Below are 13,440 nucleotides of genomic sequence, written 5' to 3' on the forward strand. Positions count from 1 at the left end.
TTAGGACGCCACCATGTATCTCCGGACGTCTCGCACCCCCAGCTAGCACAATAGAACTCTTTTATCCCCCCGCAGGTACGCTTCATTGTTCTTGTTAGCCCATCGCGGGGGCAAACATATAGAGGGATCTGTCTCAGTTTGGACCTAAGGTGTGGATGACTACACCCAAATTCCCTATAACCCTTCCAGCTGCAAGGTATGGAACAGGATCTTTGTCCACCACATTCGGGTAGTCCATATCCACTCGGGCCTTTACGTCCAGAGGCATAATAGTCTGGGATGTCCCATGTTGATAATCCTGCAGCCAACTGGCAGATATCTGGAGTGAGCACAGGCCACCAGGTAAATGGGGCTACTGTCTTTGAAATAGACCAAACAACATCTCCGGTTTGTGAGAGGACCTCCCACGTTAGCTTCTGGGGGGCATGGGGGTTATTTTCAAGGGCTAGTCCAGACCTTCCTGCGAAAATTGAGATCATGGCCCAAACCACGAGTACCTCAGGTGGAATCATGTTGGTCAGCTACAGTCTGCCTTTGGATCTTTATCTTGAGCGGGTTTTGAGTGCGTCGGAGTGTCCACTTAGGCGATGGTCCCTCTGGAGCTGGTTTTACATGAGAGGCGTGGATCCAAGCCGATATTCCATCAACCTTCACAGCAGTGGGAGTGGTTAGCAACACCAGAAATGGTCCCTTCCAGCGTGGCTCCAAAGTTTGGGCGCGGTGCCGTCGGACGTAGACGCAGTCCCCGACCTGGAACCTGTGAGATGTCTCTGGGGTCCCTGGTTCATAGGCGTGGGCCAGCTGGGTCCACACTTCTTTCTGTACTGCTTGGAGTCCTCTTAACCTAGCATATAAATCACTGTTACCATGACAAGTAAGTCTAGTTACTTCATTTATGGTAGCCAGAGGAGCTGGAGCCCCGTACAGGATCTCAAATGGAGTTAAGTTAAACCTTGAAGGGGTGTTTCTAACCCTAAAGAGAGCCAAAGGAAGGAGCACCACCCAATCTGTACCGTCAGACTCCATGGATAATTTAGTCAGGGTCTCTTTTAGATTTCTATTCATTCTTTCTACCTGACCTGAGCTTTGGGGTCTGTAAATGCAATGAAGTTTCCAATCAATCCCCAGATATTTAGCCACTCCCTGACTTACCTGGGCAACGAAGGCAGGCCCATTGTCCGAGGCAATTACCTTAGGTACCCCAAATCGTGGAAAGATTTCCTCTAGGATCTTTTTCGCCACCACCGCTGCTGTCTCTTTCTTTGTTGGGAACGCCTCTGTCCATCCGGAAAATGTATCTACAAACACTAGGAGGTACTTATTACCATATCTGGCAGGCTTGATCTCTGTAAAATCTACTTCCCAGTAAGTTCCGGGTCTGTTCCCTCGGAGGCGTTTGCCAGGTTCAACTTTGGTTCGGCAGGCATTTACCATTTGACAGGGTACACATGCGTGTACAATATTTCTAACCAACCGTGTTAGCCCAAGTACGTGGAATTTGGTGTTTAACATAGTAGCCACAAGTTTCTTAACTCCAAGGTGAGTCCATTGGTGCATCTGTTTTACCATCTCCTCTGCCTCTTTTTGGGGCAGAATTATTTTTCTAGCTGGGGTTTTCCACACTCCCAAGTCCTTATCAAACTCCTTCTCAATTTCAGTCATTAAGGCTAAATCTTGGGCTGTATATTGAAATGGAGGTGCGGGTTCGGCTTTATTTTCTGCCACAGTCATAGCAAAAATCGTTTCACCCGCTACTCTCCTCGCTTCTCTGTCAGCCATATTATTTCCTTTTGCAACCGCAGAGGTCTCTCTTTGGTGGCCGGGGCAGTGGATGATGCTCACTTTAAAGGGCAGATGTAATGCCTCAAGTAGCGCTAAAATCTCAGTCTTATTTTTGATTTCCTTTCCAGCTGACGTGAGGAGGCCTCGCTGCTGGTAGATAGCCCCATGGACATGGGCTGTAGCAAAGGCATATCTACTATCTGTGTAAATATTAACCTTTTTATCTTTTCCCAGTTCCAGGGCTTTTGTTAGCGCTATCAGCTCAGCCCTCTGGGCAGAGGTGCCTTCGGGTAGTGTTTGTGCCCATATTACCTTTTGTCCATCTACCACTGCAGCCCCGGCCTTCCTTTTTCCGTTTTCAAGGTAGCTGCTACCATCAGTATACCAGGTTACCTCCGCATCCGCCAGAGGCTGATCGCTCAAGTCCTTTCGCCAGCCGTGTGCCTCTGCAAGCACTTGCTGGCAGTCATGAACTGGTGCTCCGATATTCGAGTCTGGCAGCAGGGTGGCTGGGTTCAGCCCCGTGGCTGGAGTGAAACTGATCCTGTCTGAATTTAGTAACAAAGTCTGATAGTGAGTCATTCGGGCGTTAGTGAGCCAACGATCGGGAGGCTGGCGGACCACACTCTCTAATGCATGGGGAGCAGTCACCACCAAATCTTGCCCCAGGGTCAGCTTATCAGCATCTCTGACTAGGGTCGCAACTGCTGCCACGATTCGCAGGCAGGCAGGCCACCCAGCTGCTACAGAGTCTAATTTCTTTGAGAGGTATGCCACTGGTCTTTTCCAGGGCCCCAGCTTCTGCGTTAGGACCCCTTTTGCTACCCCTCCATTTTCCGCCACGTATAAGTGGAAGGGCTTGGACACGTCAGGAAGTCCCAGGGCAGGGGCTGACATTAGAGCCATCTTGATGGAGTCAAAAGCAGCCTGTTCTTTTTCTCCCCACTCAAATGGTCTATCACTTTTGGTCAATGGATAGAGGGGTGCTGCCATCTCAGCGAACCCTGGGATCCATAATCGACAGAATCCTGCTGTCCCCAAGAATTCCCTCACTTGTCTGGCATTCGAGGGTGGGGGAATGTGAAGTACAGTCTCTTTTCTCGCTTCTGACAGCCATCGCTTCCCATCTTTTAGCAGATACCCCAAATAACTGACCTGTTTTCTGCAGATCTGGGCCTTCTTGGCAGAGGCTCTGTAACCCAGTTTCGCCAGTTCAGTTAGTAATCGACGAGTTCCATCGAGGCATGTGTCTTTATCATGAGCGGCCAGAAGCAGGTCGTCCAAGAACTGAAGAAGGGTTACCTGGGGGTTTTCTGCTCTGAACAGGGCGAGATCCCGGTGTAGAGCTTCATCGAAGATGGTAGGGGAGTTCTTGAACCCCTGTGGAAGCCGAGTCCATGTTAATTGCCCAGATATTCCTGTCTCTGGGTCCTTCCATTCAAAAGCAAAGATGGGTTGACTTTTCGGACTTAGCCGGAGGCAGAAGAAGGCGTCTTTAAGATCTAATACAGTGTACCAAGTCCTTTCTGGGGGAAGAGAGCTCAACAAATTATATGGATTTGGTACTGTGGGGTGTAAGTCTGTCACCCGTTTGTTTACCTCACGGAGATCTTGCACTGGTCGGTAGTCGTTGGTGCCTGGCTTTCGTACGGGAAGCAGAGGCGTGTTCCATGCTGACTGGCATTTTTTAAGTATTCCGAGATCTAACAACCTGAGAATATGAGGTCTAATCCCATCTCGGGCTTCTTTGCTCATTGGATACTGGCGTACTGCCACAGGAGTGGCTGAGGCCTTCAGCTCTACATGGACCGCTGGCTGGTTTTTAGCCTCACCCATCCCTGCGGTTTCCGCCCATGCCTGGGGGAACTGGTTCAGCCACCAGTCCATATCGCAGGGATTATCTTTTGAGTGATCAAAGAGGCGGTATTCATCCTCGAGTTTCACAGTCAACACATGTAACACATTTCCTTGTCTATCTTTTATTTGGGGGCCCTCTGGAAGAAAATGAATCTGTGCTCCAATCTTTGCAAGTAGATCTCTGCCCAGGAGAGGGTAGGGGCACTCTGGAATGACTAAGAATGAGTGGGACACCCGGCCCACACCAAGGTCTACTGTCCTTCGGGTGGTCCATGAATACTGTTTATTGCCAGTAGCTCCCTGGACCCATGACTTCTTATTAGACAATGGGCCCGAAGTTTGTAGAAGGACTGAATGCTGAGCCCCAGTATCCACCAAGAACTGGGTGGGCTTCCCCTCCACTCTCAAGGTTACCCTGGGCTCGGGGAGGGGATCCGAACCCCGTCCTCCCTAGTCACTGTCTTCACCCAAAGCCAGTATTTTGTGATCTGGGGCTTCTTCTCGAGCTCGGCGGGGTCTATCCCCCCTTTTCTTCGGGCAATCTTTTGCCCAGTGTCCTTTTTCTCTGCAATGGGCACATTGATCTTTATCTAAAGGCCTCCTTCGGTTGCCCGGTACCCTTTCACCTGGCCTTCGACTTTCTCTAACTACTGTGGCCAAAATTCTAGTCAAATTCTTTTCCTGTCTCTTTTCTTTCTCTAGTTCCCTAGCTTCCTGCTCTTTCTGCTTTCTCTTTTCTTTCTCTTCTTCAGTCTCTCTGTTATAGTACACTTTCTCAGCCACCTGTACTAAATCCCTCAAAGATTTATCTTGTAATCCATCTAACTTCTGTAACTTTCTCTTAATATCACTGGCTGATTGGTCAATGAAAGCTATTGTCACTGTAGCTTTATGTTCATCAGACATTGGATCATAGGGTGTAAATTGCCGAAAAGCCTCCATCAGCCGTTCTAAGAAGGCTGAGGGGGATTCAGCAGGACCCTGGATTGTCTCCCTTACCTTGGCCAAATTTGTGGGCCGTCTCGCGGCTCCTCTGAGCCCCGCCATTAGAGTCTGACGGTAGATTTTGAGGTGCTCCCTACCATTTGCTGTATTGAAATCCCAATCTGGTCTGGTCAGCGGGAAGGCTGCGTCTATTTCATTTTGCAAGGAGGTGGGCCTGCCATCCGTCCCGGGAACATTCTTTCTGGCTTCTAAGAGGATACGCTGTCTCTCCTCGGTTGTAAAGAGTACCTGCAAGAGCTGTTGACAATCATCCCAGGTGGGCCAATGAGAGAAAAGAAGGGAATCAATTAGGCCTATCAAGGCCTGGGGGTCCTCAGAAAAAGGAGGATTGTGAGTTCTCCAATTATAAAGATCTGCTGATGAGAAAGGCCAATACTGGAAAAGCTGGTTCCCTTGATCATCAGGGGGTCCATACGCCCGCAGAGGCAAGACAGTAGAGTCAGGAGACACTACCTTCTTACTCCGAGTCCCAGCTGCCGGACCCTCTAGGCTTCCCTCCTCCAGGTGAAGTAAGGGGGCCGAGGGTTCCACCCAGGTTGTACTCCCTTGCTCCTCGGAGTTTCCCTGTCCTGTACCTGTTGTCACACCTCCCAGTTCCCCTGCTGAGGCAGAGCCTCCTTGTCCCGCAGCTGCTTGGGGTACTGGTGGATAAGGGGGAGGAGGATCTAACAAGAGGTGGTCAGCGTCTGTGGTTAAAATCTTTTTTTCTCTCACGGGATGTGAGGCCTTCATCTCCTCGTTTCCGTCTTTTAGAGCGAGTACCTCGGTCTTCAATGGGCCTGAAAGTGAAACAAATGGGCGGACCCACAAAGGGGGAGAGAGAATCAAGTTTTCCCAGACAGTTATGTAGGGGATCTGATCAGGATGTCCACTGGGACCCCTCTGGTAGACTCTTTCTTTTACCCGTCTGACCTTTTCTAAGAAGAAGGATCCTTCTGGTGGCCACCCGGTTTGGAAAGATGGCCATTCTGATGTACACAAGGTTTGCCATTTCTGCTTCTTCACTCTTACTGACAAACTATAAGCTCTAGCCTTAACTTCTGACCAGTGGTCAAGCGTCAAAGATAGTGGGGTAGCTAGCGTCTGTCCCATAATGGTTCGTCAGTCCAACAAATATCACAAACAACACAGACAGAATTAGACACGGATATACTGCCACGAGAGCACAACTGACACCGCCCCAGGCGGCTGTGGTAAAAAAACCACCTTCACACAGAGAATCACACATCTCTCACACAATCGAACCCTGGGCGTCCCCAGGGAACTGTGGCTTGCAGTATGCTGATACGTCTATCGTACTGCTTCCACAACCTGACCCTCTCTCAGGGTCCGGACCCTCTCCCAGGGTCCTGCTCTCCGTGGCTAACTCAGTTCCTGCTCCTGCCACAAGCATAAAAAAAACCAAGCTACACAGACCGCCCTTGCCAGGGCACACAGACACAGTACACAGAGACTTAGACAAAGATCACACACAAACGCTCGAGCGAAATAAACCTCCGACCCCTGTACCCCGTGGGGTCTGAGAGAGCGGATCTCGGTGGGACCTCCAAGAAATGTTGGACTCTAAGAATCCAAACCCAAACCCACGGGAAGCGCTCTTTCAGAAATACTCACGGAAGGGAGTCGCTGCAATCGCATGAGATTTATTTGATGAATAGTTGGAATAACAGTAGCCGGTGCACCGGGGTCCCTCACCCTCAATCGAGAAAGAGGAACCCCGAGTGACCAAAAAGGATGGTATATATACAAAGTTCACAGAGACAGTAGATTGCTTCTTAGACAATAAAAGAGATTTCAAACATCCGTTCCCAAACCTGGTTTCTATCTAGCCCTCAATTTACAACCAGGCTATCCTTTTTTACATATGTATCTTGTTCCTGGGAGAATTCCTTTGAAGTGACTTCCGTTTACCCAGGGGTTTTATTGCCTCTATCTTGGGTCTTTTGTGCTTTTGAAATGTTTATTCAAGCCCTTGGAATGCACCCCAGGGGCAGCTAACACTTGAGTGTAAATTGAAACTCCAAACCTAAGAATCTTTCAGGCTGCTACCTAAAATTTATTCTCACATTCTGATGTAGATGATCCCTCTTTTCCTAGCTTCTGCCATTTGTCTGCCATCCTTGGCACTCCTTAGCTTGAGGCTGCATCGCTCACCTGCCTCTGTTGTCCCACAGCCCTCTTGTCTCCTGTCTTCCTTTTCTTCTGAGGCCATCAGTCATACTGATTAGTACCCAACCTAATGTCCTTGTTTTAACTAGATAACATCTGCTAAGACCCAATTACCAAGGAAGGTCACATTCACAGGTTGCAGGACCAGGACATTGATCTGTCTTTTGGGAGATACTGTTTAATCCAAAATAGACCACTTTAGCTGCAGGAGTCTGCAATACTCCAGGGAGTTGACACAAGATGCAAACCAAGAGAGACATGGCTACAGAAGACAGAGGGAACCTTGTTAGGGAAAGAGTATGGGCCAGGAATGGATTCATCAAACTGAGGCAATAAGTAAAATGAAGTAAATACATATCAGATACAGTCACAGGAAAGGCACTGCTGAGCCTAAAGAAAGCAGTTTCTCTACTGTGGTGAGGGCTGCGGCCACACTGAAGTAAGTAGCAGCAAGCGTAGGTGGTTTCGCCAGACACATAGCTGTGTAGAAATTGAATGGACAAGAGCTATTAGATAGCTAAGTGGCATTTAAAGGCAGACACTGGTGTTCAGAGTTTGAAAGCATTTAATGCTCAAAGGCGCTTTGTCACAGTGAGCAGTTATTGACTCAAGCATACGACGACCATGATGAGAACACTGAAGACAGAAACCTCCAAACTGGTAGTAAGGATTGTACCGGAGTGCACACTGCCCCCATTTTTTCAACAGATGTTCCCTGCCCATCATGGGAAGGGCAAGATGAATGCAGAGGTGACTTAAAGCAAGATGGGATGGCTGAACATGCACAGTTGTGTCTCTGTGTGTGTGTATGTGTGTGTGCGTGTGTGTGTGTGTGTATGTGCGTGCGTGCGTGCGTATATGTGTGTGTGTGTGTGTGTGTGTGTGTTGGGCCTAACAGGAGGTCTAATCTCCATTCCACCTTCACCTTTCAGTCACGTACACAGGTGGAGGGCACCCTAGAGGGATTTACATACTAATGAGGTACCTGAAGGCCAGAGGTGGAGCCGATTAAACATTCCTCCCAGAGTGTTGGGGCCACGCTGCCATGAAGAACCTTGAGGAGCCAGGGAGAGGTTTTTAGTTAATGAGCAGTCGGGCCCAACTTCCAGCTTGAGGAACCCAGAGTGTTCCCAGCAGACTGCCCACAGCATGGCAGGAGGAACCCTGGGATCCCCAGCCTTTTTTTCTCAACATGTGTGTGTGTGTGAACATAACTGTATACTTTTACCTGTACCTGTATATGTATACATGTGTAGATATATATAATATCATGTGTCACTTAATGACAAGGATATGTTCTCAGAATGATTTGTGTGTGATGTGTGTGCATGCGTACGGTGCGTGCACATGAGTGTGCTCAGAGGCCTAAGGGATCTTTCGTGTAACCTGCTCTGTTGATTTCCACCGTATTCCCTTGAGACCCAGGTGATCCTCTTATCTGTGCCCCCCTCAGCACATTACCAATTCATATGACCACATCCAAACTCTTAAATGGGTGCTTGGGGTCTGAACGCAGGTGTTCATGTTTTGGTGGCAAGCCCTCTTACCTCTGAGCCGTCTCTCCTGCCCTGAGAATGATTTTCTCATCACATAAACATCAGTGCGCACTAGTGGGAGATGTGTGAGACCACTGGGCACTAATGATGCATTGTTTGATAATAGACTTTTTAAATAAGAACCATCTAAACTCATAAGAACAATACAGGACACTACATAAAGCAGGATGGTAGCTGCTCATTATCAAGTACTGTGCATTGTTCACAGTGTGCTGAACTTCTACGTTACCACAGCACAGTAGGTCACCCAATGTCACAGAAATCATGTGATCAAGTCATTGTTCTAGAACACCAGGACGTAATAGGAATTTTTCAGCTCTGTTATCATTTAAGAGATGACCTTCATAAGTGCAGTCTTCTGTTAGCCAAAAAAAAAAAAAAGAAAAAAAATTATTACGCAAAGCATAATTGAGTGTACACAAAAACTTCTTTTAAGGAATTGGCCCACACAATAGTGGGGTGGGGTTGGGGGGTGGAGTGGGTGTCAAGTCCAACACAGCAAGGTAACCTGGAAACTTGGGAGTTGATTCATAGTCTTGAGGCAGAAGAATGTTTTCTTTCAGAAACTTTTATATTTAGTGCCTCCAGCTCCATACATATGACTGGAGGTAATCCATACACAAAACCGATGGATTATAGATGTCAATTATATCTATGGTCTCTTCACATCACCTCCTAAATTAATGTTTGAGTAAATATTGTCTGGGAGCAGTAGCCTACCAAGTCAGTGTGTAAAAAGAACAATTATGCTACTTTCCTCTAAACAACCTCAAGAGGCCACAGATTCGGAGGTGTGTCACTTTCCTGGGACAGTCATCATGACCGTATTACACATGCAGGCAGGGGCTGGGACATTCACAAGGAAACTGTTTTTCTAGGATCTGTCATATGGTAGGGAGTTAAACCACAAACAAAACTCTATAACAAGAGTAGCTCAGAGAGTAACAAGCACTTCCTCTCTTTCAAAATATAAAATCTGAGCCACAATATACAGTGCTGTTCATGTATAAAGACAAGGTTGTATTTATTATATGCATAGCGTAAAGAGAGCTGGTCCCAGCCTATGGCAATTTGTTCATTGTCTTGTAGGAAAGCTACCGGTTCCTGTCTGGAGAGATCTTTAACTTCCTGCCCTCCTGAAGTAGAGTCTTTTACACTTGGATCTGTCTTTCTCAACATGCAACAGAACACTTCGACTATCAAAGGACCACAGCATCTTGTGTCTATGTGAGTGTGTGACACAGACAAACGACCATGAAGGATGAGTGCAATTTCCTGAGAAAAAGACAGCAGTCCAAAACTGAGACCGCAAAAGATGATAGCTTTATAACCACAGCAAGTATTTTTCTATATTGCTATCACAAAAAAACTCCACGAAGAGGTTATGTGTTATCAAACCATGCAGGGATATTTTTCCATATGCACATACTAGGCTTTTGGGAATGTCACCAGCTCAGGAATGCCGAATACTGCTGATAGCTTTAAGGTCCCAGACCACGTCTCAAAAGACTATGGAAATCTGTCAGTCCCGCACACACAAACTGAACCTTTCCAACCCAGGCATTAAATGGGGCCTATGAGTGTTTCCCTAAGTATGTTCCTTTCCCTTACACAATTTTATTCTCCCAATTTAAAAAAAAAAATGTAAATGACAAGTCAGCAGAAAGGGAAAGCCACCATTGAACACTCGTCTCTCATAACTCAACCTTTCAAGGAGGGAAAATGGCTCTCTTTTTTCCTATAAACTGCTGCTGGGTTTGTTCAGAGGCTAAAACAATACAAACAGCATTTAACATGAATGATGGAGAAAAAAATTCTGGGGTCTCCTTTCTGGCTTCCCTTTGCCATCTCCAGTCCAAGGATATGGTTAAAAGATGTCAGTCAATTGCATTTCAATTTTTCTGCCAGCTGCAGTCATTATAACATTTTAGGCACGTCCTGGGAAGAATAGCGTACTGAGTAAATGTAAAATTTGCCATTAGAAATTGAGACGTATCCAGCAGCACAGTTCTTTCTTCCTCTGAGATCATTTATTTTGGCATGTTAGGCTTTTGATACGTGCCCTGTGCCAGGGTCTTTCCACGTATCTCATAAAATATAGTAATCTTCTTACAGTGGCTTCTATAATTTTATTACTAGGTCCTGAGGAGGAAAAAAAAGGAATTATGAAGGAGATTAGTTTTTACATAAATATTTTATAATATCTATTTTCCATTTCTTGCCCTGACACTTTATTACCATGGACTCTTATTAATTCCATGCTTGATATAAATTAAATGCGAGATTTTGATGTGTGCGGTTGCCAGGGCCTTGGGGGCATTAGAATATCTTCTCTAACATTACAATTGCTCAACTTCTCCCAGGATTAATTTGTCTAACCACAGTCCCTGGGCTACCCAAGAAAGGGGTGATTTAGAACCGGAATGACTGGCTTCAGATGTGATAACACATAACCTCTCGGTTTTGCACTTTGTGGGAATTCAAAGGCACAGTTCACCCGCAGACATTTTCTAAAAGAATTGTGAAATTGAATACATCCAAGCGCCTTGCCGTTCAGAAGGCGATGCAGTTGTCCAGGGACTTCATTACTTGCTGGCAACTCTGTGCAAGGTCGGGGGTGAGAGAGGGTAGGGACACTCAAAACAGTGTTAGTCCCACTTGTTGGCAACTTGCACAAAGGGTATCGATGGCAGTTGAAAGAAGCTCTACTTTCCTCCAGGATCTAGGCAGGCATTCTTTCCCCCCACCCCCATCCTAATTATCATCATGACATTGAGGACTGACTGCTGTCACTTTCCCAAGCCATCCGCAACCCCCAAGATAAAGATAAGTACAGTTTAAGATACTTAAACTAACAGGATGCAATTAAGAACATGGACAACGACAGAGGACTTGGGGGAAGGAGATAACACAAGAGCCAGACAAGCAAGTCTCAAAATGAGTTACAAGCAGAAGAATGTGACCAGAGTATCTTAAGTAATTTATAAACCTCCTTCTAAGGAAAACAATTACCTTCGACACCCCCCACTCCCCAGTTAAACACAAGATACAGATACATACAGCTATGTGCACATTTACACACACACACACACACACACACACACACACGCATGCATGTATTTAACATTTCTACACACATGTGTGCATTTCCCACTCATGTTCGGTGCCCTTCATGGTCGGCTGAAGCCCTTGGTTCACTGATTCTGATTAAGTGTCCTTCTGGGATGCAGGCTGAAGGAGTAATCTTCTGGGATGTTACAAGGCTTGTTCCAGAAGGAAAATGACAGAGGGCAGGCAGCACTGCGGCTTTGACACCATCAACTTGACAGTGACACCTATTATGGCCACTCATGCTTTATTTTGTGAAACAAAGGGCATAGCCAAACCCACAAATCAGGGCGGTGGGAAGGTATCATTTTCCCACAAGAGGCAACCAGGAATGACACACAGGAGATACTTTTGGAAAATAAGAGAATTTAGGAGTCAAACAGAAAACTATACTAAACTCTTCTTTGTCTATAAAATTTCTATAAACCAAAAGCTGAAGAAATCATGCATAAAACAGAAAAGTTGAAATTGGTACTGAGTGTGTTACATGTTCTACAGACACTAAAACTCCACTCGGAGGAAGAGAAATTACGAAGCACAAAGGTCATGGTCTGCTTGCTCATGTTTCAATGTAGTTAGGCATGGCCTGCCTGTGGTGTGACAAGCAAGTGACTAATGTCCCCCTAGACCGTTCCCTGTTGAAGCTACTGTACTCAGACCTGCCTCGGTGAGCTGTCACTACTTTGACCTTTGCATGGATTGAGCACGTTATTGCAGATCAGGCCCATTTTTTTCCCCCAGCTCAGGATATTGAATGATTTAAACCTGGCTTCAGCAAGATCATAAAGACCAACAGTGAGATCTTACAACAGAGAGAGTCAAACAATTTGGAACGTAAGTACATTGCTTTTCAAAGATATTTTTCATTGACATTGAAACACAAATTCGAGAAAACAACTTTGGGGCTGGAGAGATAGCTCAGTGGTTTACAGCACTAACTGCTCTTCCAGAGGTCCTGAGTTCAATTCCCAGCAACCACTTGGTGGCTCACAAGAAAACAACTTTGATGTGACCTCCCTATTTTTATATGAATGCTCCTTTGGGAGCTGGAGGGTGCTTTGTATCAACAAAATTGAACCACTTATGAATTTAAAACCATGGGCTTTTATAATCAAATCTATCTATCTATCTACCATCTATCTTTATGCATATATGGGTGAAAAAAAAAAAGGCCTCAAGTAGCCCAGGCTGTAGTCCAGGCTGTAGCCCAGGCTGGCTCTAACTAGCTGAGCATAACCTTGAACTTGTGATCCTCCGTCCTTTACCTCCCAGATGGTGAGGTGATCAGCCTGTATGGCCACATCCAATTTAAGGCCCGTGTGACCACACCCAGTTTATGTGATATTGGGGATCAAACCCAAGGCTGTGTATGACGAGCCAGCACACTATCAACTGATCTATGTCTCAGTTCCTAAAATATATTTTTGAGAAAAAGCCTGCTTAAGGCAGTCACGGGCACCAGTGGACACGTGATGATAGGCCTAGCAAGGAGAAGTGAGGACACTAGGAACAAGTATAGAGTGAAAGCAGTAAAATAACAGAAATGGAATGTTTGAATACACGCAGTCACCTGCTCTAGGCAAGCCAGAGATAAAGTAAAGGAGTAGAGAGTTAGCCTGTCAGTAAGCATTAGATACACAGCATGAGCTAGAAAAGACACAGCCTTCATATGTGTGTCAGGATTTTCCCTTAGGTAGCCTGCGCTTTCCGAGGCCTCAGCCTTTGAGACTTCTCTGTGTACCGCCAAGCCTCACAGCAGAGAAAACCCACCCAAGCCAGGACTGAACAGATGAATGTAAAGACAATCAACAGAGCAGACAGACCAGACGTGAAAGACAGTCAGTTGAGGGTATTTCTGATACTGAGGAAATGAACACCTGGAGCAGCTGGATAGCCCATGAGCCTCAGGCCCTGGCCAATGCATGCAGAAAAGCCAACGAGAGCGAGCCCTCTGCACTGGTAG

At 46.4% G+C, this 13,440-nt stretch overlaps 2 protein-coding genes across 2 annotated transcripts in view; one reads left to right on the forward strand and one right to left on the reverse strand.

Annotated features, from left to right (window-relative positions):
• L3hypdh (trans-L-3-hydroxyproline dehydratase) overlaps window positions 1-13,440 on the forward strand; it is a 642,804-nt gene that overhangs the window by 530,265 nt on the left and 99,099 nt on the right. The window lies entirely within an intron of this gene.
• Window positions 499-5,798, reverse strand: LOC143436591 (uncharacterized). The gene is given in 1 exon segment (XM_076920889.1): window positions 499-5,798. A coding segment is annotated over 1 exon segment (5,238 nt). The 5' UTR covers window positions 5,737-5,798.

Source organism: Arvicanthis niloticus, chromosome 23 (assembly GCF_011762505.2).
Source record: "Arvicanthis niloticus isolate mArvNil1 chromosome 23, mArvNil1.pat.X, whole genome shotgun sequence".
NCBI lineage: Eukaryota > Metazoa > Chordata > Mammalia > Rodentia > Muridae > Arvicanthis > Arvicanthis niloticus.